This window comes from Parasteatoda tepidariorum, chromosome 2, assembly GCF_982258835.1.
Source record: "Parasteatoda tepidariorum strain Cologne lab strain chromosome 2, Ptep-v5.0, whole genome shotgun sequence".
Classification (NCBI taxonomy): domain Eukaryota; kingdom Metazoa; phylum Arthropoda; class Arachnida; order Araneae; family Theridiidae; genus Parasteatoda; species Parasteatoda tepidariorum.
The window spans coordinates 110,576,750-110,604,504 of NC_141756.1; the positions used below are offsets into that span (position 1 = coordinate 110,576,750).

At 27.1% G+C, this 27,755-nt stretch overlaps 1 protein-coding gene across 1 annotated transcript in view; it reads left to right on the forward strand.

Annotated features, from left to right (window-relative positions):
* The window catches only part of LOC107448714 (serine/threonine-protein kinase D3), a 38,643-nt gene that overhangs the window by 8,701 nt on the left and 2,187 nt on the right, over positions 1–27,755 (forward strand). The window contains exons 7-19 of the mRNA XM_087158042.1: positions 1,625–1,702; positions 4,572–4,707; positions 8,560–8,683; positions 9,562–9,639; positions 10,330–10,549; positions 13,490–13,539; positions 13,672–13,744; positions 16,470–16,633; positions 18,089–18,193; positions 18,293–18,391; positions 21,325–21,409; positions 24,635–24,710; positions 27,201–27,307. Coding sequence (XP_087014168.1) covers positions 1,625–1,702; positions 4,572–4,707; positions 8,560–8,683; positions 9,562–9,639; positions 10,330–10,549; positions 13,490–13,539; positions 13,672–13,744; positions 16,470–16,633; positions 18,089–18,193; positions 18,293–18,391; positions 21,325–21,409; positions 24,635–24,710; positions 27,201–27,307 — 1,395 coding nt within the window. The remainder of the gene's footprint in view (positions 1–1,624; positions 1,703–4,571; positions 4,708–8,559; positions 8,684–9,561; positions 9,640–10,329; positions 10,550–13,489; positions 13,540–13,671; positions 13,745–16,469; positions 16,634–18,088; positions 18,194–18,292; positions 18,392–21,324; positions 21,410–24,634; positions 24,711–27,200; positions 27,308–27,755) is intronic.

Here is a 27,755-nt window from a genome sequence, read left to right on the forward strand (position 1 = left end):
TATTCCGAAATGGGAACAGAAAATTCTTTCCTTTCCGATGAACAAGAAAAGTATCTTTATAATATAATTCTGCAGAAAAAAAAATTAAAAATATTATTTGCTTTTGTATTTTTTCAGCTATTTTTTTGCTTCAACTCTTTCTTTACATTTTCTTTTAAATTTAAGATCTATAAATATGAAGATGCAGAGTATAACAGTTTTGGAAATGGTCATGGAAAGTCATGAATTTGAAAATCTAAAATGTAGCAGATACTCTGTAAATATTTCATGCTCATGTTTCTAAAATTATACGCATCACTTTAGGGTGAAGTTAAGAAAGTTTGTAACTAGCCAGTGACCAGTTGTAGCATTCTGAATAGTGGGCACATTTTCAAAAATTGAGAATTTTAAACCATTAAAAAAAACTTTTTATATTAATATTTCTTTTGGAGCATTTATCAAAATAGGCATGTCACTAAAAGGTTCATTTCTTGATGAATAAAGATATAAGAAACATTCATGATATAAAGTATTCAATATATTATAAAATATTCACATTAATTCCAATTTATTAAAATAAATAATCATAAAATGTTCATGGAGTGCATTTTTGTTGAAAAAAGAGGAGATTTTATAGTTTTTTAAAATCGTCATTTATTAAACTTATTTGCCTCGTGATATGTGTCAATCATTCATTTTGCCTTATACATTTCACAATAGTTAAGTGAGCAAAGTGTTTAAAAGTTTGAACCTCTTTGAGGTAATTTTTTTACTTTTGTTTTTGAAATATTTAGCAAAATTATTTTTGATGTTTACTCTAATCTTTATTAAATGTTTCACTATATAATTATATATATTTTATAAACATTATGTTATTAAATAAAAACTATTAAAGCATTAACAGCTGCTTTTATATTTTAGGAAATCTAATTCTAAAATTTTTAAACTAAAGTAATGTGAAAGTTGAAAGATTTAGTAAAGCAATGAGTTAAAATAATGTGAGTGATCACATTACTTTAACCTACTGATTATAAGGAAAAGATAAATAAAAAATAGGTGTATAATATCTTTCTGTCCTTATTAACAGAATATTTAAATTTTTCATTAATCTTACTTTTGAAAATCAGTTGTGAAGAAGCTGCAGTTTTTCTGATTTGAAAAATTGAGTTTTGATTTTCTTGAAAACTGATGAAAGGGACTGTTGGTAGAAGTAAATTTTTAATAATTCCATTTATTAAAGAAGTAATGTACAAATTTGTTCAGATCACAAGGTGTGTAGCGTTTTTAAAAAGTGCTTAAAGGTGCTTATTTTTGATTTTCGTTTTTTAAAAGCCCTTAAAGGTGCATTTTTCATGGGGGGTTTTTTAATCTCGATCTTTTTATCATGGCTAATATAATCAAGAAAAGAATTCTTTGTCGGAAATTAGTTATTTTATCATGATCATGTAAAGTCTTTGAAAACTATTTTGCATTTTGTAAATGTATATAGTGCTTAAAAAGTACTTTAAAGGTGCTTATTTTTTGTCGAGAGATTTGGCTACGCACCCTGGATCATGAAATGCTAAAAAAAATTTCATAATCAAATTTTTTTAGTGTGTTAGTGTTTGTTTTCATTTTAAACTAAATGTTTGTTTTCGTTTAATAGATTGTAAACTGAATGTACACAAGCGTAAGTGTATGGAATCTACTCCAATGGATTGCATGGGTGAAGCTCCTAAGGATTGTAAGTGGATTATAATTGATTTTTTTTATTGTTTAGGAAATGTAATTTTACAAATATGTAATTTAGTATGCTAAGCAAAATCGACAAGAAGTTATAAGCCCTGTGGCAAAATCGCAGCGACATTGTCGCAGAACGTTACATAGTTCTTGCAGAAAGATTTTACTTTTGAAAAGTAAAAAGAAAAATCATTTTCTTTTCTACAAAAATTTACACGTAATATTTGAATCTGAATCATGCATTTAGATAATCACTTTTTGATGTGCTCAATTTACGATGATAGTATCGTAAATCGATGTAATGTTTCAATTGTATTTTCGGCAGTAATTGATTTTCACAAGGATTTTAAATACCCTGATATATTTCAAACAGTATGGAAAATTCGAATCATGCTTTTGAGTATTTAAGGCAATAATTTTATCTAATTTTTGGCAGTTATTGCTATTAATTTTTCCATAGTTTTTAAATCCAATATTTTTCATACAATATTATTTATTACAAAAACTTAATCAAGACGAAACATGAATTGAGGTGCCTGATTCGCATGATCTCGTTGTTAATTTTTTTCTGGCTATTACTGCTACAGACTTCATGATTTTGAATTATTTTTTTATTTTGATGATTAATTACAAAATGCAAAGAAGTGTATAATTTGTGTCCCCAATAAAATGCGAGAATATCACCCATAATATGAGAATAAAGAATTATTGCATGTTCAATTAAAAAAATTATGTTTTTTTTTTTGTAAACAAAGCACTTTTGTTATTTTAAATTAGTAACATATATGTTTGTTGCTATTAAAAGTATCTTGTGAGTATAAAGTATCTTTATTAAAAGTGCTAGAGAGTTTTGTCGCCGATTGCTCAAAAAAGTTTTGCCACAGGGGTTATGAATTGGATTAATTGGACAGAAAGTTATGAATTGGAACTTGATTATTTTTAGAAATATATAATTTAAGGAAGGTAATTTTTACATCAAAATAAGCTATTTAAGATTAAAAGCATTCAAAATTTTAAAGATATGGGAAATTTTTTACATAGAAGTTACTTATATACAGTGCACAAAGCAATAAACTATGTCCTCAAATATGCTATTTAGTAATAAGTGCAGACAATATTTTAAGTTACAAAATCAGATGTAAAAGTTAACTTTCTCTGAATAAACATACCTTTTTTTTGTTGTTGATGGATTTGTATTTCTGTGACTTAAAATAAAAGGGGTTACCGCAATCTGGGAAGTATGATTCCAATAGTTTAGTCTGGAAAGCGGTCAAACGTTTGGACTCCTTTAAGTAATTTTACTTTACACATACTTCTTGAGAAATTTTTTAGTGAATTGGAAATTTTTGTGCTCAATTATAAAATTCGTTAATCCTACGATAATTTCATGCAAAAAAAAGAAAGAAAAAAGCAACAAAAAAAAAACTTTTAGTAAATACTTATTTGTTTTATAATAGAGGGAAAAAGGTTTGAATTGTAAGGTATAAATTTTTTTTTTAAACTGATGTATACAATTGTACATCTTACAATTCAAACTTTTCACCTTACAATTCAAACTTTTTTAACTTTACTTAAATAAAATAATAAGAATAATAAACACCTACTAAAACTTAATTTTGCTGGGAAGTATCATTGGATAAACAAATTTTATAATTGTGCGAAAAAAATTTCAATTCACTTAAAAGGTTCTCGAGATATGATGAAATACATAAAGTAAAATTAACATTAGGGGTCCACACTTTGCACTGCTCTCCTGACCAATCTATTGAGATTATATTATCCAGAATGCGGCTACTTCCTATATTTTAGGGGTCAGAATTTCAAGTCTGTTGAAAATAATTTATGTTTATTCAGAGAAAGTATGTTATTGTGTCCAATTGCTATTGTTATTGTGTCCTATGCTAATTGATTATCATATTTGAAGTCACCCACTCAAATCATTAAGGTGGAGCCCTTGAACTTGAAGATTTGATCATTAAACTAAAAATAATGGAGAGTGGTTCTTTTTTTTTATTTTGTACACTATACGGCAATAAAAAAAATCTGGAAGAAAAATTTATGCAACTTTTATAATGCATTAAATTTGTTTTGATGCATAGTATATTAATAATTAATTTATCTACGAATATTATTTTGTAATGTTGGTCTCTGGTATTTAAGTTTTGTAGTCGATTTGTCTATGTAGTCTATCAAGTCTTTTTTGTCTTGGCGAAATTCCAGCTTGACTTTGAATTACTAAAATATTCTTTTCAAACTTGGAACATGAAATTGAAGCAAAAGTATGCTTTCTCTTTAATAGACACACTTTTCTTTGTTCAATTAAGTGATAAAAAATAGTTTTTGGTTTTAAAAAAATTGAATATACATAGTTTGTTTTCTAAAAAAGCTTTGCTGAACCACCTTTAAAGAATTCATGACCCAAGTTTAAGACACTGATTGATTGGAAACTATTTTGGCAGTTATTAAGTGTTGAATGGTGTAATTAATATAGAGGCAAAATTTAAATAGTAATTGAATTTTATAAATAAACAACAAAACAAAATATATTGAGATGTGGGTAATAATTTTTAGGCTACCCAAGCCTTTCACTCAAGTGATACATATTCATAATTTTTATTATTGATACACAAGATAATTTATATTGATTATTATTGATACACAAGTGATGCATATTCATAATTTTTATTATTAATTATATCATCCTCTGATGGTGAGGCAGAAATTCATTATCCGAACTTTGGCTCTATGTAACCCAGATTCACCGATCTTAGCAATTGGTGAAGCTCTGTATTTTTAGTTTTATTTGATTATTGTCTTTGAGATTTTTGTAATTTTTCTAATGTTTTCTTTATTTATCTTTTCATTTATTTTAGTTTCTGATGTATCAAAAAACAGTTCAAATGATGATAATGAAAAAATGGATCATATGGATGAAGAATCAGGAGAAGAAAGTGATAATTCTTCTGGAAAATCTTCCCTACAAGATGATGAATCTAAAATTCCTGTTCAGTAAGTCATTATAGACTAGAAAATAAAGTCTACTAAATAAAATAGTCTAAGAAATATTCTAATATTGATATTCTAACATTATCTAAATACTCACGTTTAATCGTATACAGAGATGAAGATTTTAACAATTGTACATTTCATGATAGAAGTTTGAAAATTACATTTTTATATGGACAATCAATTTTAATATACACTTGAAGATTGATTCAATTAAACATTTATTTTATAGCTTATAATACGTAATTATAAATTACTAGTGGGCTGCGCCCCCTGCTCGCTAACGCTCGCCAACCCCCGAAAATTGCTACGTAATCTATATGGTTAAGCTCGCTACTAACTTAGGTACATTGCAAATGCTCAAAATTCTAAGAATTCAAAACAATCATTCTAATCCATATAACAACTTTTTTTAGAAAAAAAATTACATCTTTTTAGTAAATAAAGTCATTAAAATAAATTTGAATTCAAATAAAAGACATGTAATTCGTTACACCTATTAGAAATGTGCTATAGTACAAAATCTGAAGATAAAATTTCTAAAACTGATATCTCTTTAAAAAGGTTAAAATTTTGGCTATAATTAATAAATTCGTAATATATGAATTCGTGAAAAAAAGAGCTTTCGACAAAATACTAAAATAGAGATCTATCGACAAAGACCACTTCTGCCTAGCTTATGCTCTCTCTGGTTATTTCAGTTTCCGTTTTTAAAAGCGCTATATGTTGAGCCATCTCAGCTAGATTTGGCATGTGACATATTTAGCGGCAATCATGGGTCGATTTTCTAGTGTTGCCATTCGGGGAGTTGTAATGAGGCTTTTTTTTGTCGCCGTGTAAGAGAAATATATCTATAGATTCTGTTTGCATACGCTTGTACCTCCACTTCCCACGTCCAAATATTATTATCTATTTGTATTAGATCTATTGGTGAACAGAAGTAATTTTTCTGAGCAAATTATTTTTTAAAATAACATTTATATTGTTATAAAATTATATTGCTCAAACAAATTTGTTGAGTTCACAACCGTAATTTAAAGTTTTCGTTTACCAAACGGGCGGATATATTAAATACAAATTTTGCTTGCATCTCATTGTGCATGATCGTTAAGTTCTAAATCATTTAACAAATCTCTTCAGCTGTAATTTATAACAGTATATCAATAACAGCTATTAAATAACTTTATCATAAAATATAGCTCCAGAATTACATTATAATATCTTTCTCTATATAAAAATCTAACGATTATGTCGCAGTCTCCCAATGTTGTCGGTGCATTTTATTGGCCGGAAAATCACTTGGTTGAATCCAGTTTTTCCTCACTCATTTCCATATTGTTCTGGTTGTCATCAGCATAAAATTAATAAAAGTCATAAAGGTACTATTTTTCTATAAACATTTTTGTATCCCTTACTTAATGTTATTTTCCTGTATTGCTATTATTACGCTTTTAATTCAAAAGTTTGAAACTAAGAGCATATATTAAATACTATTTTTGCTCGCATCTCAATGTGCATGAAGATGATCGTTAAGCTCTAAATCATTTAACAGATCTCTTTAACTGTAGTTTATAACATTATATTAATGTTATTTGCACGACAATAATAATTTTAAAACGGTTATTAAGATTAGACCTCCATTCTAAATAACTTTATCTTAAAACGTAGCGAAAAATTACACTATAATAATAATAAAAAAACAATGTTTCTCTTAGTTTTTTTAGACTCTTGAATTAAAAGCGTAATAATATCAGAGCAGGAAAATGAGTTTAAATTAGGGATACAAAAACATTCATAGAAAAAAAAACATGTAAAATTCTTATTAATTTTGTGCTGATGACAACCAAAACAATATGGAAATGAATGAGGAAAAACTGGATCCTACCACGTGATTTTCTAGCCAATAAAAATGCACCGACAACAATGGAAAACTGCGACACCATCATTAGAATTTTATATATAGTAAGAAATGTTTGTGCATTCACATGTAGAAACACCTGTGACTGAGATATTTTTTGCTCTTTCTATTTCACAGTTCTTCATTATCTATATCAATTATTTTTGGTAAAATTGAAAATTGTAAGTTTATTTTTTAAATATCTGCTGCCAAGGTTTTCCTAATAATGATATGAAATTGTGCACAATCTTGCAATTTCAGCTGATAAAAGTTATTTAAGTGCAAAATTCGTTTTTTTTCTAAAAATTTCAAGCAATTGAATGAAAACTAGAAATATGTTTTAAGTTTGACTCATATTTCTTGTACTCTCTTTATTAATTAGGTCAACCTCACTTTGTCAATAGATAATTTTTTTCCGCATGTTCTGCTAAAATCTTACTTTATTCACAATTTATTTTTTCTACACGAATGATGTACATTAATTTAAAACCTACTTTATATAGGCCCTCACAAATTACTTTTTCTAATTTTGTAAACTATCATACATTGATAGAATTAATAGAAAAAGATAAATTTGCTTTTGATAAGTCAAGAAATACTTCTTTTCAATTGTTTGAATTCTGCCAAATTTTGTTCTTAAAATATATCATGTATTTCTTTCATTGTAAAATTTCTACTATTCACAAGTTATTGTGATTAAATAAATATGTTGTAGAAATTAAAATATCTTATTAATAAAAATGACTTTTTCGCTGTAATTTAAGCATTATTATATTGGTTAAATTATAAGGATATCTGCATGATAATTTTGTTTCTGAAGTAATTTTTTGACAAATGAGGCTATTGATAAATGTCAAAATATTGATTTATGTCAAAAATATTTAAAATTTTCTTTTTAATGAAGTTTGTTAGATTGTTATCTATTAATGAAGTTTGTGAGATTGTTATCTAAAAATAAACATACATCAAAGTAAAGTAGTTGTGTGAAGGAAAAAAAAATGTTACAAAAGAGTTGTAAAAATTTAAATTTTTATAAAGTTTGTAATTTGTTTATGATGCACTCATTTATTCTACAAGTTTGACTGAAAATATTATCAAGTTATCACTCTTAAGTTTCTTTGTAGATTCTGTTCAAAACTGAAAATGGATAAACCATATTATCCAGAAATAATTTTTGGTTTGAGGAAGTTGGTGAATTTACCATTAGTTGAAGAAGATGTTGATTGATGTAGGCAAGCAATTATTTGACAGAAAATCATAAATTTTTTGATAAACAATCAAATTATAATAAATAAGAATGCTTTATTTTTGAAATTTATGTGGAGCTCCGAAACAAAGATTAATCTCAATTTTTAATATAAATATACATTATCAAATTATACATTTAGAAAATGGCCATGGGGGTGTGACTGCAATATTAAGCCCCACAGGACACCTCCCTCCGCCAAGGAATTTAAAAATTGCGAGTTTCATATGTACAGTAGCATAGTTTTTGCCAAGGAAAGTTAAGGAATCCATATTTTGGCTATTAACCGATTAAATTTAAAGCCAATGCTCTTTTTCTTAATCTTATGCATTCAAATGTGTTGAAGGTAGAGAAAGCTCGAGAGAATTTTAATGAAATCAAAACATCAGCAACCCTATAACAGTTTTCCATTCTAATGTGTTAAGAAATGTAGAGGGAATCTTCAAAAATGGATTTTATTTTTGAACTTAATTGAAGGTTGTGGTACAAAAAGATTAGAGATTATATTAATGATTTTTATTTATTGAAAATTATTAAATAATAAACTTTTGTTTTTAAGATGTTCAGAAATATATTATGCATATTTCAGCTTGACACAGATTGTTCTAAAATGCTTAACATTTAATTACAAAACTGACTAAGTAATATTACACTCACCTTTATTTTTTTTTTAATTCTACTTTTTCAATGATATAATTTTTTGTTCTTTTAGTGAAGCCTCTAGTAACAATATACCCCTACAGAGAATAGTTCAAAGTATTAAACACACAAAAGGCAAAAATTATAAAATTCTTAAGGAAGGCTGGTTAATGCATCATACAAACAAAGAAGGAATGGTAAGTATGTTTTGTAATTTTTTCTTTATATCAGGTGCAAAATTATTTTTCTCTGCAAAATAATCTTTGTGAGGAATTCGTATCAAAAATTATTTAAGCTGAATGGATTCATATTTTAATTAATAGTTATGTTTTTTTTCTTTTTTTCAAAAAAAACAAAAAACCAGATTGAATAAATTATAAGAGTTTATTTTATTATTTACTTTTTCTAGATTGATTCACATTTTTTGCTTTAATAGATTTATACTATTCAGTATCTATATACTTAATAAAGTATGCTTGAAAAATGCTATTGTTTGCATAAAGAGTAATTTTACTTGTTTTTAGGTAATACAAAATAAAATTTAAATGTTAATATTCACTATCACCATCATCATCAATGGCTCAACTGCCCAGGGTGGGTCTTGGCCTTCTCAAGAAGTTTTTTCCAGGCTAACCTTTTCCTGCTAGTGTTTTCTAGTTTTTAAGACCAAAAGTCGTAAGACAATAAGCCATCTATCCATCTCATATTCGGCCTGCCTCTTTTTCGTGTGCTAACTGGTAATACTAAATAAAATAAAATGGGAAAATATTTTCTACTTTTCTGATACTACTTTAATTTGTTTTGAATCCTTCTCTTGATAGGATTAAAAAATTATTAAGCTAGGTAAAAACCTCAATGATAATAATGTAAATATATGTGAAACCAGAGAAATTCCTATGAATCACTTCAGTTCAAAAACGAGAACAACTACTTCTGAGTTTCTTATATTTTCAAGACAATTAGTTTTTCACAAATAGTTATAATCTTAGTTTAGAAAACTTTTAAAAGAAAGGAAGTCTTTTTTTTCACAATAAAATTTAGTTTTGCCTAGTGTTAAATTGTTTTTTTTTTTCAGCGTAAAAGACATTTCTGGAGACTTGATACTAAAAGTGTGACCTTATTTCAAAACGATACCACATCGAAATATTATAAGGTAAGTCGTATCTATAATTTAGTTAAGGAGTTGAAATTATGTATAATACCATTTATGTAATACTAAAGTCTTGTGAATTTTAAAATTGAAGTACTTTTTAAGAAATTTATTTTAAATTATTTAATTAATCTTGATTCCGTGTAAACTTTCAAATCTTTATTTCTATTGTTTACTTATCATAATTATAAACTTCATTTTAAATGTTTGTAGTTTAACAAATGTTACTGTTGTTCCTTTAAGTTACAATAACTTTAAATCTCTTTTATTTATTCATTTTTTAAATTAGTTTTAAGGAACTCTAAAATAAGGCTTCACATGAAAAGTGTAATTTCATGTTATGATATTAGTGTCCTATCACTGAGCGTTGTGTCTTGAAATTTATTCAATATTTTACAAAACTGCTTTTGCTAAAAACTTTTTGATCTTATACATACTTAATTAGGAATTAAAATATTTAAATGAGGGCCACACTATTTAGTGTTATGTCTGTTATCTCATGAGTTAGGTGTTTCAGATTTTGATTTCTATTGCTGTTTTTAAATATTTTAAACTAGAATTTATTATAAGTGTTTACTCTGTTTATCATATTTCTTTTATATTTCTTTTAATAATTTTATTTTATAGTTGAATAAAACAAAAAAAAACTTGAAAATTATAGAGTATGTCTCATCTTGTTTATTATCCCTGTAGGAAATTCCACTCTCAGAGATTTTATCCGTAGAAATTTCAAAACAGAATATGTGTTCTGATCACAATCAAGGGCACTATTTGGAACTGAGGACTGCAAATGTGGATTATTATATAGCTGAGGATAACAGCAATCTGAAAGCTTGGGAGAGTTCAATAAGGCAAGCACTCATGCCTGTTGATATGCCAAAATCAACCTGCCAATTCTCTTATCTCAATAAAGGTATGCTCTATTCTAAAACAAATACAGTCAAACCCGGCTATAGTGAACATGGTTTATAGTGAACGAAATATTCACTCCCGTGCCTTACTTATACACATATAATATTACTTTTTGTGGATATAGTGAACCAAAAGATGAGAAGAAATTGGATATTATGAACTTTTTTCTGTCTTTGATATTGATATTTTTTCTTCATTTTTTGGAAATTTTGAAATTTCTATATAAAATACCTATACCGATTTTTAAAGCCATCTATTGAGTGAAATGTAACCGTAAGCATTCTTTCTTGTTTGCTTCTTCTATCTCAGTTTCCTATCCCTAAATTTTTTGTACGCAAGATGAAGACTAATAAAAATAAAAGTTAACACATTTTTTGTTACTACATATTGATTTTTAATCATTTTTGTATTTCTTTTTATTTATCATTTATTTAAGTAATCTGTAATAAAAGAAAACAGTTCAGATTGTTAGCAGTACGAATATGGTGAACTCCCGGTTATAGTGAACCAAAATTTCGGTCCCTTGAATGTTCGCTATAATAATAAACTGTAATAATAAATGTTTGACTGTAATAATAAATGCTGATTCACAATTAAACCAGGATAAAAATTAATAAAGTTTAGCCTTATGTTCAAAGGACCAGTACCTGGAAGATATAACTAGTTCGTGAACAGGGTTGCCACTCCACAGGAAAAACCTGGAAAATACAGGGAATTTAAAAATCACTAAATAACGTAATCACCTAATTTTTTCAATGTTTATTCAGTTTAAATATTTCAACTGAAGGGGAAAAAGACACTAATAAAGCCAATGATCTCTTTAAATTTATGAAAGTTTATTTTAGTCATGCAGTAGTGTTTGAATACTTAATATATTAAATCTTTTGATACATAATTTTGTAATAATTCAATCTAATAATTTTGTAATAAAAATATTTTATGTAATATAAAGTTGATTTTTTGGATTCACAATTTAAAATAAATATTGTTCTATAAGTGTAAATTGGTTAGAAGTTTTAAACTGTGTTTAAAGCAACTGAAACTAAAAATTAAGCCCAGATTTCAAAGCCATTCTAAGCAAAAAGCATAAAAAGAAAAAAAATCCAATAAAGCCCATGATCTCTTAAATTTATGAGAGTTCATTTTAGTTATGCATTGGTACTTGAATAATTGATAGATTAAATATTGGACAATTTTATAGTAAAATTATTTTATATAACATAGGGATGTAACGAATAGTGATTTGGCCGCATACCAAATATTCAGCCAAAAAAATCAGCCAAATCGCGACATTTTTTTAAAACAATCATTAGTAATTATTTTCTATAGAAATAGCTTTATTCATTATTGAAAAATAATCAAAAATTAGCTGTATTATTAATGTGGATTAAAGGGAGAAAAGAAAACTTAAATAGAAATATTTGATAGATAAAAACTAACCACTATTTAAAAAAAAACTAAAGTTATAAAGTTGAAAAAAAAAATATCCTTAATTCTCAAAACGAAACTTTAAAGCTAAAAATAATATTTTCCAGAACAAGAAATTATCCAGAATGCATTAAAAGAGATAATGTCTATCACAAATACTTTTAAAAATGCAACACTATTATAAAAACGCCTTAAAAGATAAAGACTATATACAAAAGCAAAACCCAAAAAATTCAAAATTGATGTTAATTTTTGAAAAAAAAAGAAAATTCTAATCTGCTAAACATTTTAGTTTTTCAATTACTGTATTTTAATCTCAATTGCTGTGTCATAATAAAAACATCTGTTTAAAAAAGAAAAAGCTAAATGGAAACCAAAACAAGAATCATTAATTTTTAAACGAAAAATTAAATTATTTAAATCTTAATTTAACTTTTTCTCATTGCCATATTTTTAGAAAAAAGTGGCCATTAAAGAATAACATACATTAGAAAAGCTCTTTAAAAAATGTTGTTGTAACAAAAAATCGTTGATAAAAAGAATAATAAAAAATAATTAGGGAGAAACAGGAAAAAATTTATTAGTTCTGAAATATAACTTTAGTGTAGAGAATCTCAGTTTTTTCTGTTACAAGTTATCTGTCTTACCAAACAAGAAAAAAGAGACAGTAAGAGAATTAAGTCTATTAGAAACACTCTGTTAATGTGCTTCACTTTAGTTAAAATAAAAAAACTAGCAAAAATGAAAAAAAAATATTTCTCAATCCTTAAAACATAAAGTGTTGAAAAAACAATGAAATTGATTTGCCTGAATATAATTTTAAAAAAAAATTATAAAATACAGCATCACAAAACTCATGGCTTAGTATAAAGAAATTTTATTTTTATTCTTTAAATTTGTAAAAGGCAAAATAGGTTTTGTAAAATTATGTAAAGTAGGTTCAAAGAGATGCATTGATTAAGATCCATGGGTAAATAATGATTATAACACATAAAAGAATATTAAAATATTATTGATATTTTTTTTTTTTTGCTGACAATTGAGTTGTAAAGAAAAATGCACAAATGTAGAAATTTAAAGTTAATAATTTTGGTAATTTATTTATATCAAATCAATTAATGGCTGTTTTTGCTTATAATTTGCTATAAGTTTTTTTTTCTTCCCCATTAAGCTTTAAAAAAATGTGTATTATGTTTTTCTAAGCATTTACTTCTTTTTCATTAATGAGTTAAAAAATTAACAGCTATTATGACTTAAACAATAAATTTTAGTTCAATAGATAAACAATTTTGATGAAAGGCAGTTGACATATTTCATTCAAAAATTGTTAAAATTTTCTTCATGCTTGTTTTTTTATTTAGAAATCATTATCAAAATTGAAGTTTCCCCCATTATTATAACATTTTGCATTTCATATAATAATTTTTATTTTGAAAATCTATTTTATTTCTAGAATTTGTTTAATATAAATTTTGAATAAGTATATTTATTATACAAATTCTCTATTATATAGAACCTTGTAATGAAGCCCAGACGAAAAAAGAAAAGGGGGAACAAAGTTTGGTCAGTATGCTTTAATTATTTAATATACAAAAGTTTAAAAGCATTTTTTTAATCATTCAAACAAAATCATACCTGGTGACCTGGAAATGTTATTGTACGAAATGAAACATAATATTTTTTTTTCTTGTACAGGACATCAGTTTACAGTATCAAATATTTCCTGATGAAGTTCTTGGCTCTGGTCAATTTGGCATTGTATATGGAGGTATTGAGTTTTTTAATTATGATGACAAATATTTTCAAATTTTTTGCTTCCTTTTTAGAATTTTAATAAGCAAACTTGTATAGTGAGCGCTAAAAGTAATCATGTATCTTTCACAATAATGCATCAATGTACAACACAATTCAAAAATTATCTATGGCAATTTTGTGGTATGGGCTTTCTGCGACATACCTCTCTAATACTAATATCTTTCTGCAAGATACTTTTAAAAATAACAAATATGCATGTTACTAAATTAAAGTAACAAAAGCATTTTTAAAAAGGAAAAAAAAACAGACTTTTCAGATCAAATAAAATAATTTTTTAATTAAATATGTAATATTTTTTTATTCTAATATTATGGGCTACATTCTCACATTTTGTAGGGGGAAACCACAGTAATTATTTTCTTTTCGCATTTTGTAAATCATCATCTCATTAAAAAAAATTAAAGAATCGTGAAATCCGTAGCAGTAAATCGGACTCTTCAAAAAGGGGTTACTAAATGCGTGTTTTTATTTCGAGATTCAGTTGTTGTAATAAATAATATTATATTAAAAAGTATCAGATTTTCAAACTATGTGGTAATCAATAGCAATAACTGCATTAAATAAATTAGAACGGAATTTTCTGCAGAAAAGAAAACCAAATTTTTTACTTCATTAATCTTTATTTTTCATTGTTCTCAAATGAGAAAGGCAAAAACATTTTTTTCCATTTGGATGCACGAGAAAGGCATCTTTTGAATACAATTCTGAAGAAAAGATAAAATCACTTGAGAATTTCGGCAGAAAGAAAAAAACTTTTTACTTCCAAAAGAAAAATCTTTCTGCAAGAACTCTGTAACGATCTGTTACAATGTCGCCATGTCACCACGATTCTGCCACGGGGATTAAGGTAACATTAAAGATAAATTTCTTTTTATAAATAAGAGTGAATGTCCACATAGTGAATCAGTGAATTCTAAACATTGTTAATGTTAGCATTTACTTATTGGTTTTGGTATGTTTCTGAAATATTAATTTTATATCATTATTTTTCACTTACATCAACAACAGTGTCAACAGTTGATATGCACTGAGGGTGAATGTTGAATAAAATACTTTTGTTATATATCATTATTTTGATGAATGTGAAGTATATAATCTTTTTTTTTTAAAGCCTAGTAAACAAAATTGTTTCTTTTAGCTTATAAAGAGGTGCTCACTCAAACCTCCAAAGCAAGGCTCTGATCTAAAAGTTTCTGCAAATACTAATTACAATATCAAAGATAATGAAATTCTATTACAATTTCAAACTCAATGCAGTTATTATATCAGTCGAGCCATTGATATATTAGTTAAATTCCACCATGGTTAATTGCTTGAAGTATTGTATTTATGAAAGTTTTGAAGCAAGTTGTCCATTACAAACTTAAGTTACAGTGTACAAGGATAAAAGACTTCTGCGAAAAAAGCGAAAATCCGCTTTTGGGGGGTCCATTTATTACAGACTCCCTTAACTGCCAAGTCCCACCCTGCGCTCAAACAATGACCGTACTTACAAAGAGGTTTCTTTCCCTCCAATAGCCGTTTGATAAAAATGATCATCAGGAGAAAATAGAGCTTTGGCAGATGCTCCGTTTCCTTGACAACCGCTACTTCCGATATAGAGCGGAAAGGATGAGGTTTTAGGCTGTTGACAATTTCGTTTCGACCGCTGATGTGTGATACATAGTTTTCCTCCTTGGTGTGATGCACATTTGTATATTATAGTTCTCTCTACTCCACTCGTTATTTTCGTTTGTACTGTACTTATCCAAGCACATGATTTTTTTTACTCGTGTTCTTTTTACTTAATGCATCGAATCACAGGATGAATTTTCATAACTGCTGAATGTATTGCTTAATTTTCTTTAATGTAGTAGTGATCAAAGACGTTTAAAATTATATTTGTATTCGAAAAATTTAAATTTAAATGTCTAAGCGCATTTGCCATTTTGATATGAAATAAAAATCCCTTGGTAGAGTTCGAAGTCATGATTTTATATATCTTATTGATATCACAGTATTACATCGAGCACTTCCCCCTACAGCTAAGTGACTGTGTTGTAGAAGCTCTGCTTTTTTTTTTTAATTTTTGTCCACTTTCATTCCTGAGTGTACCATGAAATATAACTTGAAAAGCAATTAGAATTAATTGAAAAAAGTAATGTGTCAACAAAAAGAAAATCCAAAACAATTTAAATAAATTTTGTTTAATTAAAATTTTGTGTCAACCATTAAGCTAAAAAAAAAAAAATGTAACTTTGTTCTCGATGTAAACGATCGATTAGTAAGGTTTGATAATGTACTATGCTTAATGAGTATTTTTAAGAATTTTCTATACAGTCTGGTACTTAATGATGCAGGCAGTAATAAACAATTATTAACAGACAGCGGTAAAAAATAATAATCATGATTGTTAGTAACTATACTTATCATTAATCACAATGTTTCTCAAAAGAAATTTTGGTAATTTTCTCTAATAATCAGTAACTGTTGATAAGTATTGTTAATTATTGTTATGACCATTAATAATAATAAAACCAATATTTTTTACCTTAACAAAAAGATTGAGCTGTAGTGACATTGTTTTATTCTATTGGAAAAATTGTTTGTGCGTGGTATTTTCTTAAGGTTTTTATTCACTCAACTATAATTATTACTTTTATAAATGTTTCATTATCTATTCAAATCTTTTTTTGAAGGTGTTCACAGGACCTCTGGTAGATCTGTTGCAATTAAAGTCATTGACAAAATGCGTTTTCCTACTAAACAGGAAGCACAGTTAAAGAATGAGGTGTCAATTCTGCAAAATATTCATCATCATGGCGTCGTAAATTTGGAAAAGATGTTTGAGACAGTTGAGAGGGTATGTATTCAGTTTGTTGAGTTATTCATCTTTTTCAATCTACAGCTACTTTCTTTCACAATTTTTTTTTTTAAACTTCACTTAGACTTTTTTAACGTTGATACTTATGTTCCAATTAAATAAATTTTTAATGGTTTGAAGAATGTTTATTATTCCCAGGAAAACTTTATGAAACTTATTAAAAATTCTTAATTAAAGTATAAGTTTCTGGATTTTCTTAAAAATAAATAAATATCAGTTATAACACCCCAATATTTGTAGGTTTACTTTTTAATTTATTGATCAGGGCTCTGCAAAGAGAATAGGGAAAACCTGGAAATAACAGGGAATTAAAAAATCAGCTATAATAGGGAAAATGACGGAAATTTTGAATTGTTCCTCACCAACTGGGAAAAGAAACAGGGAATTTTATTTTTTATTTTTGTCTTTCAAAAAATGCAGACCTCAAAGAGCTATCTAAGGGATATTTAAAGATGCTCAACTGTAGAAGTTCAGCTATACTATACAGGGCACGTAGCATTTTTAAAAAGGTCTTAAAGGTGCTTATTTTTTATTCCTTTTTTTAAAAGTCCTTAAAGATGCTTTTTTATTCAGTGTTAGTAAAAAGTGCTTAATTTTCTATCGATTAAAAAGATTTTTCTTTGCTGTATCTATTGGCGTTCTAAATTACAAAAAATGCAATATTTTCACTATTTTCTCTGCAATATTTATCAGAAACTAGTTATATTATCATGATTATGTCAAGTTTTTTAAAATGTTTTTGAATTTTACTGATTTTATGTTTATAAATTAAGAACTTTAAACAATAGAATTTTTTTTATTACTACCTGATTAGGATTTTTTTGGAAAGTGTTTAAAAGTATTTTTGATTTCTTAAAAAGTATTTAAAAGAAGTCAATTTTTTGTTTAAAAATCTGGCTATGCACCCTCTTATAGTATTATATTAATTATAACGTTATTTGTTTTATATTGGGCTGTTTCTTATTTCTCCAAGTATTTCCGGCAACTAAAACTAGCATATTTATCCTAATATAAAGAGTTCAGTGAATGTGTGTTACCTCTTAATAAAATTTTTATAATATATGCAGGAAAAAAAAATTAAATTTTTTTACAGTTATCAGTGGCAACCTTACTATTTTTTTAAATACTGAATATATTACCCATCACAAAAAAACGAAAGAGAAATCAGTTGAATATTCTTGATTATTTTACAAATTCTTATTCTTTAATTATAAAAAAAGAAAAATATTCTTCATATATATGAAATCATAAAAACCGAAATTTTTAGAATAATTACAACATGTTTTTGAAATGAGTGAAATTCCATTTTAGAGTTCTTAAGATTATAACCTTTTTATGTATCACTCATTTTTTAAGCTTCACAATTCTTATTTTAATATACAATTGCATATTCTCTTAAGATTGTGATTTACTTTTTTTCTCTCCCCATCTCAGATTTTTGTTGTCATGGAGAAATTAAAAGGAGATATGCTAGAAATGATCCTTTCTAGTGAGAAGGGTAGACTCTCTGAGAGAACCACTAAGTTCTTAATTTATCAAGTAAGTTGTTTAGTTTCTGTCACAAATATATATATATAAATAAATAAATAAAACACCATCTTTTTTGTTGTCGTTACAAATAAAATAATTTATTTTCAGATATTAATGGCCTTAAAACATTTGCACTTGAAATGCATAGTTCATTGTGATTTGAAGCCAGAAAATGTTCTTTTGTCTTCTGATTCAGATTTTCCCCAGGTAAATGTTCATTTGTTGAAGCTTAATAAATAAAAAGAAATTTTTGAAATCTTTATTGAATAAAATTTCAAATTATTAATTATAAGTTATTATAATTGTAATAAGTTTTAGTATGATTCTAATTGAGAGGAGATTAGCTTTTTATTTAATATTTATTGTCTTATATCGTAGAATGATTTCTTAAGTATTAATATGATGTGCTTTAATTAATTCTTAGAACTCAAGAATTTTAACTAAAGTATGACTTCTGTTAAAATGTATAAGAAAATCTAATATTTTGTAAAAATTATTATTTTTTTTTTCTAAAGGAGACTGTACATTAAAAACAAAATCGAAATAGCTGGTAATCAAAATGATGTAAATGGACAAAAATTCAGTGAATACTTTTTTTTCTGGTTAAAAAATTAATTAGAAAACCAGAAGTGCTGACAAAAAAAAAAGAAGCTAGTGATATTTTTATCTAGCTATATTTCTTGATATTTTTAAAATATGAATGCATACCTGCCACATCTCCTGTTTTTTAATGAAGACTCCTGTATTTTATGACTATCTCCTGTTTAGCAGTATATTCTCAAATTTCTCCCTATTTGTTGAAGAAATTTTTTTTTAAAAAATGGCTTTAGAATATCGGCCGATGACGAAAATACTTCTCTTATTCCTCAACAGATGATGCTATTGCCAGTACTAATGTTGTTGTAATTGTTCAAATAATTATAAATAATGGTTTAAAAAAATCTTCTTTAGATTAAGAATTATATACATATTGTTTACTTCGCTAAATATAAGTGCTATTATTTCCAATTTTGAGTTTCTCTTTTTGTCTTACATGATTATGCATGTTGTATTAAAACTTTACTCGTAGCCTGAAAAAAGTTGTTAGTAAAATCTCCATTATTTTATTTCTCAAATGAATGCTGTTTAAGATCATTAAATTTTAAGGGATAGGCTTGTAATTCAACTTTCATATTAAGCAGTATTCAATGAACTCATCTTTTTTTTACACAATTATTTAATTAATTTATTATATTTTGGAAACTACTTTGGTATTTTATCCAGGCCATTTCTCAGAAAGCTTGATTTTATATGGAACAAAATGTTGCTACTTCCATGATCACTGTAATACGTTATGCGCGAGTTCAAAATTTGTATAGTGTTTACTGTAGAAATATTTTTCTGTCTTCTTCATTAATTTGATTTTAAAATCTCAAAGAGTAATGAGATAGGTAAATATGCAACTCTAATTTAAATATCTTTTTGAATATGTGTAAAAAAGTTATTTTGTGAAAGACTTACTTTCACAATTTCTTAGTTTTATGAAAAACCACTCATTTCATAAGAATTTATTTTTGGAAATGTCTTTTGTTTTTGTTAATATGTTTATTCTTCAAGATTTTTTCGTTAAAAAAAATGAATTTTTCTATTGCTAAGATCATCTGCATTTTTCAAAATGTGCTAAAGTAGAAAAGGCCTCCTTTATTGCTTTCTTAATTGATTTATACATTTTCTTCTTTTTTTGTGCTAACTAGTTGGAGACATAAGTATTGATTAAAGTAAGTAGTCTTATTTTCCTGCACATTTTGTTTGGTAGTATTTTTTTATACAAATGTCTCAAAAATCATGTTAGGAATTTTTTTTTCCTTCCCTTTTTTGATAACCATTTGTTTTTAAAAACTTCATTTCCCTTGGTATACAATTTCTTTTTCTATATCTGTTGTTTAAATTCAAGCTCTCTTATAATGCCCACCATTTTTATATATTTTTAGAATTATGTAAAAGAAATAAAAAAGCATATGGGTTAGGCATTACAAATTATTATTTAAGCAGAGAAAAAACTAATAAAGATAAAAGATGATTTATGCTCATTTTCTTCCAAAATGATAATTGGATTGCAATCTGTTGCATTTTGATTGTCTCTAAGTTTTGACAAATCAATAATGGGAAAAACCCTTCTGAGAGTTATTTCTAGTTGAAGATGAGTCTTGTTAAGAATTAATGATTAATGTCAGCAGTCAAATTTGTTTTTCCTCAGAATCTGCTTTCATGAACATCAATCCGTCTCCAAATTGGCCACACTCGGTTGACCCATCTACATTTACTATTTTGAGAACCTCCTTTTCCCAATGCAACACTTGTAAAGTTTTACTCACTGTTCATCATATGGTAATCATCTGCCCATGTTTTAACCGTCATCGTCTTACCTTTTTTTTAACTCTAGAAAATTTGTTAGGTGACTCCCATCATCCTAACATTTTTGCATTTCTGCACACAATTGGTCTTTTATACTGTATTTTACCATTTTATTCTATTTACAGTTTTATCTGATTTTATTCATGTTTTATGATGTTTTATCGTATTTAAATTTTATCCAGTTTCATTCACCTTTGAATATGTTGTGTCCAGTTTTATGAATTCCATGTGTTTTTAGTTAGAAGCATTTAAAGTAAGCATTTAAATTTAGATTTAAATTAGCATTTAGCATTTAAAACCGTTCGTTTTGGCATAGCATGTCCTTCTGTGAACCTTGTGCCAATAAACCCTTCACTCAATAAAACTCAATCAACAGTTCTTTCCTCTTGATCTTCAAATGTTTAACTGAGTCTGTCAGTTTTCTGTCTGTCACTACTGAGGAAGGCTGGACTGAAAAAAATCAATACTTGTTTGATTACAATTGGAAATAGAAAAGTTAGATGGCAAAGCTTCATGCTGTAACTGAAATGGTCTTGGTTTTTTCAGTCTCCCCTTCCTCTATAGTTATTTCATTGATTTCAATTGCATCTTTTCCCTTAAGTATTATTTAGTTACAACGTTCTGAAAATATATACCATGAGCAGTCATTACTGGACATCTTATATATTGATGTAATATTTTATCAATAAAATTAAATTTTAGTTTTTGCATGTATTAATTCATGAATTTTATTAAATGAATTTCAGGTAAAGCTGTGTGATTTTGGATTTGCTAGAATAATTGGAGAAAAAAGTTTCAGACGATCAGTTGTTGGCACTCCAGCTTATCTAGGTCTGATATTAATTTGTTTCACATTGTTCGTTTTAAGGAATTTAATTTAAAGAAATGAGTTATTTTGTACAATCATTCATTTAAGATAATTAATTCAATAGTTTACTTGCTATAAAAGTTTTCTTAAAATTACTATTAAATTCCAATATAATTAAATCTATTGAAACATTGTTACTAATATAATTAATTCAATAGTTTACTTACTGTAAAAGTTTTCTTAAAATTACTATTAAATTCCAAAATAATTAAATCTATTGAAACATTGTTACTAATATAATTAATTCAAAAGTTTACATATTTCTCATTCATTATAGAACTATCATTACTACCCAAATTCTTATAATTAATGTTTGACTTATTTGAATCACATTAAACTAAATTCAACTTCTTTTAGAGGGAAAAATGTTTTGTTTAGAATTTTATTTCTTTTATTAATTATAATTGTTTGCATATTGTTTTATAATTATATTCTTCTCATTATTTCGAAATTGCAGAAGCAAATATTGTTGATTTGGTAAAATTTTTATTATGCTATTGTTTGCTATTTAATGATACTTGGAATTATCTTGTCGCCAAATTCTTCCTATTGCTAAATATTGAAAAAAAAAAAAAAATCAGCAATTGTGCCTGTATTTGAATATTTGGTTAATATTTCTGAAATTGTCTTGCTTAATCTGTAAAAATGTTGCATTCCTGTGCATCTTAAATTTGACATTTAATTAAATTTAAATTTAGAGATTTATTTAATTTAGTTTTATATTGTCTATTGCGCGCCTACAAAATTTTTAAATACTGTTATTACCCAACAAAAAAGTCTAGTATTAGTAAACGTATTGTATAGTAAAAGTATAGAGTAAAAAAGTTTATCCCACTTGCAATAGGAGAGTCGTGGAACTAATTGCAATAATTTTGATACTAAAGATAAGATTAGCATTGCACATTGACGGTCTTAATTACTCAGGCGATATGGTACCCATGGAATGGAAGTAGGGTGGTCTTCAAACTGTTGCCAAGGGAAGAAACAAAAACAGTTCAGTGCATTAACTCATTATCAATCTAATTATTTTTAAGAAAACGGTCATAAAAGTGCCTAATTTTGTAATAAAAATGGTGCATGTACAATGTAAGCATTTATTTTTGATTTTTGAAATTTTTTTTACCTTGAAATTTAAAAAATTTAACTTTTTTAGGTGTATCCAATAATAAGGGTTATTGAGATTGAATGTTGATTTTCCAGTTAGCAAGGAAAATTTAAAGAAAATACATGTTTTAAGCATTAAAAAATAATTTTATTAAACTTACACATAATGTTAATAAATATTAATAATTATTTCTTGTACAATAAATTTCAAAGCATGAGATGCAAGTTTAAAATTTATCTCCAATTACATTAAAAATAGTCTGGTACAGCCATCTAGTGTGCAAAATATTAAATAAAAATATTTCTGGGCACATGAGATTTATATATTTAAACCTTTTTGGTGCCAGAGTATTACTTTTGAATGCTCTGGCCTAGAAATATCACAGGCACAAGAAATAGGCAACGGAAGCTCACCGTGTAGTTTTGGCTAGAGCAGTGATTCTCAACCTTTTTTTTTGTCACTCAGACTTTTAACGATTTCTAAATTTGGCGGCACACAAAGAAAAAGATAAGTTTAAAAGTTGTTATTTACCTGTAATAAGTGCACTGTGTAAAATATTTTATGATAATAATTTGGAATGTAAAACAAAATAATATTATATGTACCACAAAAGCAATATTTATTAAGGGATTAATTACAAATGAATAATACGAATACTTTTAATAAGAAATTGGAGCTTGATGTTTTTTGATAATTTCATTTGTATTTAGTCGTAAAAAGGACAATGCTACTCTCATATTGTCTTCTACATTTAACAGTATCGATCTTTTTTTTGTTTTTATGTTGGTTAATACTGAAAATCCGAATTCACACAAATAAGATGTAGGAAATTGTTATAATATTTTTAAAGCTTTTTTGACTATCATGGGATAGTCGCATCTAATATTAATCCAAAACAAATTAATTGATTCTTCCTAATATTTTAAAATTAAACCTCGATTGTTAGAAAGCGAAATTAGTTCTTCCTCTTCATTCAAATTGCTTCAAATACAGAAGTATTCGTTATCACAAATGGATTACGAACCCAATCAAATTTTTTTATATCTAAATTTGGGAAATAATGAATTATCCATTACAATATTCATATATATATATATATATATAAGTACTTTTCTTTAATTTAAACTTTACTCGTAATAAAAAAAAGCATTAGAATTTTTACTATATACATTTCTAACATTTGGCAGCACACAAAAATGCCACGGCACAGTGGTTGAGAATCACTGAGCTAGAGGAAAAGGTTTAACCATTGCAACATCATGACTCACTACCCATTTATAAACTTTTTATAAATTATTGTCATCTAATCATCCACTAATTGTAATTGCAATATATTGTTAGAGTCGCATTGTTTATTAGCCACTAATATTTAGGTACACTATTATGAAATTTTATTATCTCTTTTAATTTATTTATATTATTTGTGTAGTATATCTACCACTACAAAAATTCAGTTCCAATTTCCTAGTATATGAGACATGTTAACTCGATTCTATGGTGGGGTACCTTTTCATCAATGAAGGTTGACATTGTCGTTATCTACTCTCCATACATTGATGACCTTCGAACGTGATGCGAATACACCTACCTTGGCAGAAACGGCCACTACAATTTGAGCACGCCTACTTCGATGGATGGTCCAAATTGAACAGTTGACTTGCTACGTGTGACTGCGATATTGTCCTCCTCACGCTGTTGCTTCGCAGTCTCGATCACGTACAACGTGTACACTCGACTGCTAAAGGCAACACAGGAGCAGCCACAACTGCGAACTTAATGCAGCCTTCACGATCAGCATTAAGAAAAAGTACGGTGATCTTAATACAGCTCTCTCGGCTTCTCACAACACAGTAATGAATCTACTTATGGTATCCCTCTCATCAAATTCTATCACAGATATAATTCTGGTGGGAGAGTACTGTAGTGTGTCTATCACTTCAAAAATATAATTCCTATTCACTCGTACATAAGACATATTAACTCGATTCTATGGTGGGATACCTTTTCATAGATGAAGGTTGACATTGTCGATAACTACTATCCCCACAATTTGTTTACATTAACTATTTGTTTCATTTTATAGCTCCTGAAGTTTTAAAGAATAAAGGTTACAACAGATCTTTAGACATGTGGTCTGTAGGTGTTATTGTGTATGTGAGGTGAGTTGGTTCACAAACCTTCTGATTTTATGTCGATGACTAAAGTTAGATTACTTTGTCTGCAATCGATGTAACTAGTTAATTTCTCAGAGTCAAAACTTCTCTGAACACATTAGTTTTACACTATATGCCAACTAATGATATAGTGGGTGTACATCTTGTCATGTTAAATACATCTAAACTAATGAGTTTGAAACTTATATCCTAAGTAGCATTAACAGAAAGTTTGACTAAAGATGTTGAGAAACTACAGACGTAACTGTGAAGAATTAAATTAATTGAAATACTCTTGTATCCAAATAAATAAATTTTAAAAATTTAGAAGAAAAAAGTGAAGTAAATAAGTATAACAAAGGGAAGAAAATCTGAGGGATATTTTGATTTATTTCTTGTAAGAGCTGTATTGTTCAGAATTCTTCCAACTGAAATTTTTTTATTTATTGTCAAACCAGCTACTATATATATATATAATATACAGTACACTCTCGATTATCCGGTTTGCGGATTATCCGGTTTGCGGATTATCCATGCTCATTCCGAAGTCACACAGAAAATATAAAGAGAAACATTTTCAAGATTAAAAAAATTTGTTTCATGAAGTTATAACACTACCAAATTTTTGGAAGCAATATTCGTTATTGGATTGCAGTATATGGAATATCAGCAGCATGGTCAAAGGTAAAATCGTCTACGTTATCTATAACAATCTTAGAGAAAGATCATACCACTTGATGAACAATCCTCTTCAGATGTTCAAGAAAAATATGATAACAGTATTCTCGAACAAGCAAAAGAAATCTAAGGTTTTGAAATTCTTGATGAAGAAAATTTAGAACATAGGTTTCAAAGTGATGCATGTGAGCCTGGCTTCCAGTATTTGACTGATGAAGACATCGTTATGTTGTTAAATCAAATAGTGATGATAGTAACTGATGCAGAAGATGTAGTAAATGAATGAAATACTATTTCTCATTCTGCTGCTCTGTGGAAACTTTATTAGATTATATGAGAGGATTTGATTACGGTGACACTACTGCGGTTCGTAAAATATGTGTATCGATATATGGCGAAGACGTATTACACATTTTTTAAAAAAGGAAAATTTCTAGTTTGATGTTATGCATGCAAATGTCAGTAATTTTTATATTTTTTGTACTGATATTGAATTTTTCTTTAATAAAAGGAGTTTTCGGATTATCCGTGTTTTTCAATTGCCCGTGCGACCTGTCCCGGTGATTAACCCGGATAATCAGGAGTACACTGTATATATATATATAATGAGTTGCTTGTATACCCAGCAAATTCACTATAAAAATGGTTCCTTGAAACCAAATTTTTGAAGTTCTTTTTTCAAATAGCGATTCAAGTCAATTTCAAATAGTGATTACAACAGTACATAATTTTTTTTTATATAAATTATTATCTGGCACATTAGATACTGAATTAAATACTGAAAAGAGAATTTTTTTTTTTAACATTCTATAGAAAAAAATTTGTGATTTTCGATGGATTACAATTTGAATTTTAAGTTCACCAATTTTTACATTAACAATTAATAAAGAATCCAGTATTTTCTAGTTCTAAATTTCCTGCAAGGTAAAAAAAAAAAAAAAAAACAGTCCTGATTTCTTTACTAAGAAAAGTTGCCGAATTTTCTTGTTTTTCTTCAACATAAGAGGGGCTTAACAACTTGTTTGTCCTAGTTTAAAAGCAAAGAGTGAAAACTGACCCAGTGTGTTGTCATCTGCAATCACAAGTCCTTACAAATCAGAAATAGGAGAAATAAAAAAAAAGGAGGAAATAAACTGAGAGTTCACTATAGGCATATAAAATATCGCTAGTCAAATTGGAATTCTAAAGGGAATACTAAAAAAGTTCACTGCAACCGAGCGTTTACTATAATCCAGATTCATTTTGATGGGATTTGTCTGTATTAATTATTTTTTTTATCTGTTTATTCTTAAAAAAAAAATAGCCATTTTTTTTTCTTAATTAAATATTGATTTGCTACACTCAATATAAGTAGTGTTTATTTTTTTTAAGGGCTCTGAAAATATATTTAGGGTGTCATTACAGATTAATATGTGTAAAATATATTTGTGCCTATTTATGTAAATGTGCAACTGTATAATGATATCTGAAAAATGTGAGTAGATTCTTTTTACAATCGAATCACAAATCTCTTGTGTAACGTTATACTGGACATGTTATCCAGTATACAAATCCAATTACAGTATCCAAATACTGTTATCCAGTATACAAATACTGGATATCTGAAAACTGTGAGTCAATTCTCTTTACAATCAAGTCACAAATATGCTATATATTGTTATACAGGACATGTTATGCAGCATACAAAATCTGTTATACTGGATAATGGTATCTGAAAACTGTGAGTGGATTCTCTTTTACAATCAAGTCATAAATATGTTATATATTGTTTGGAATCAAATTGCAAGTCTTTTATTTGATCTTTTCAAATATTTTCAGTCTCAGTGGAACTTTCCCATTTAATGAAGAAGAGGATATTAATGACCAAATCCAAAATGCAGCCTTCATGTATCCACCCAATCCGTGGAAAGACATTTCTACTGAAGGTAAAAATTAATGTGACTTTTTAATAATCTTGGCTAAGTTAAGTAGAATTACTACATTATGCTCTAGAAAAAATTTTCAGTGGTAGTAAAATAAAAGTATAAATTTAAAAATAAAAAAAAATGTTCTAAATTTTCTTAGCACTAAAAACTATAATCACATTATTATGAGGCTTTACATATGTTAAAATTATTGAAACTGTGTTTTAATTCTATCAAACAACCACTTGTCAAGTATTAAAGCTTAACTTTTGTTATCACTATGCATACCTCACATTTGTTGGGAATCACACACTCATGTGAACAAAAGGTAGCAGAAATAAATATTGCTTGCCTTTGTCTTGTGCATGTTGTTTTCACTTTATATTCTTCAATAGTGCTAGAATACCTAGTGTTACTTACTCAATAAATTGAGGCATTATTAATTGAGTAGAAAGTTCAGATTGCCCTT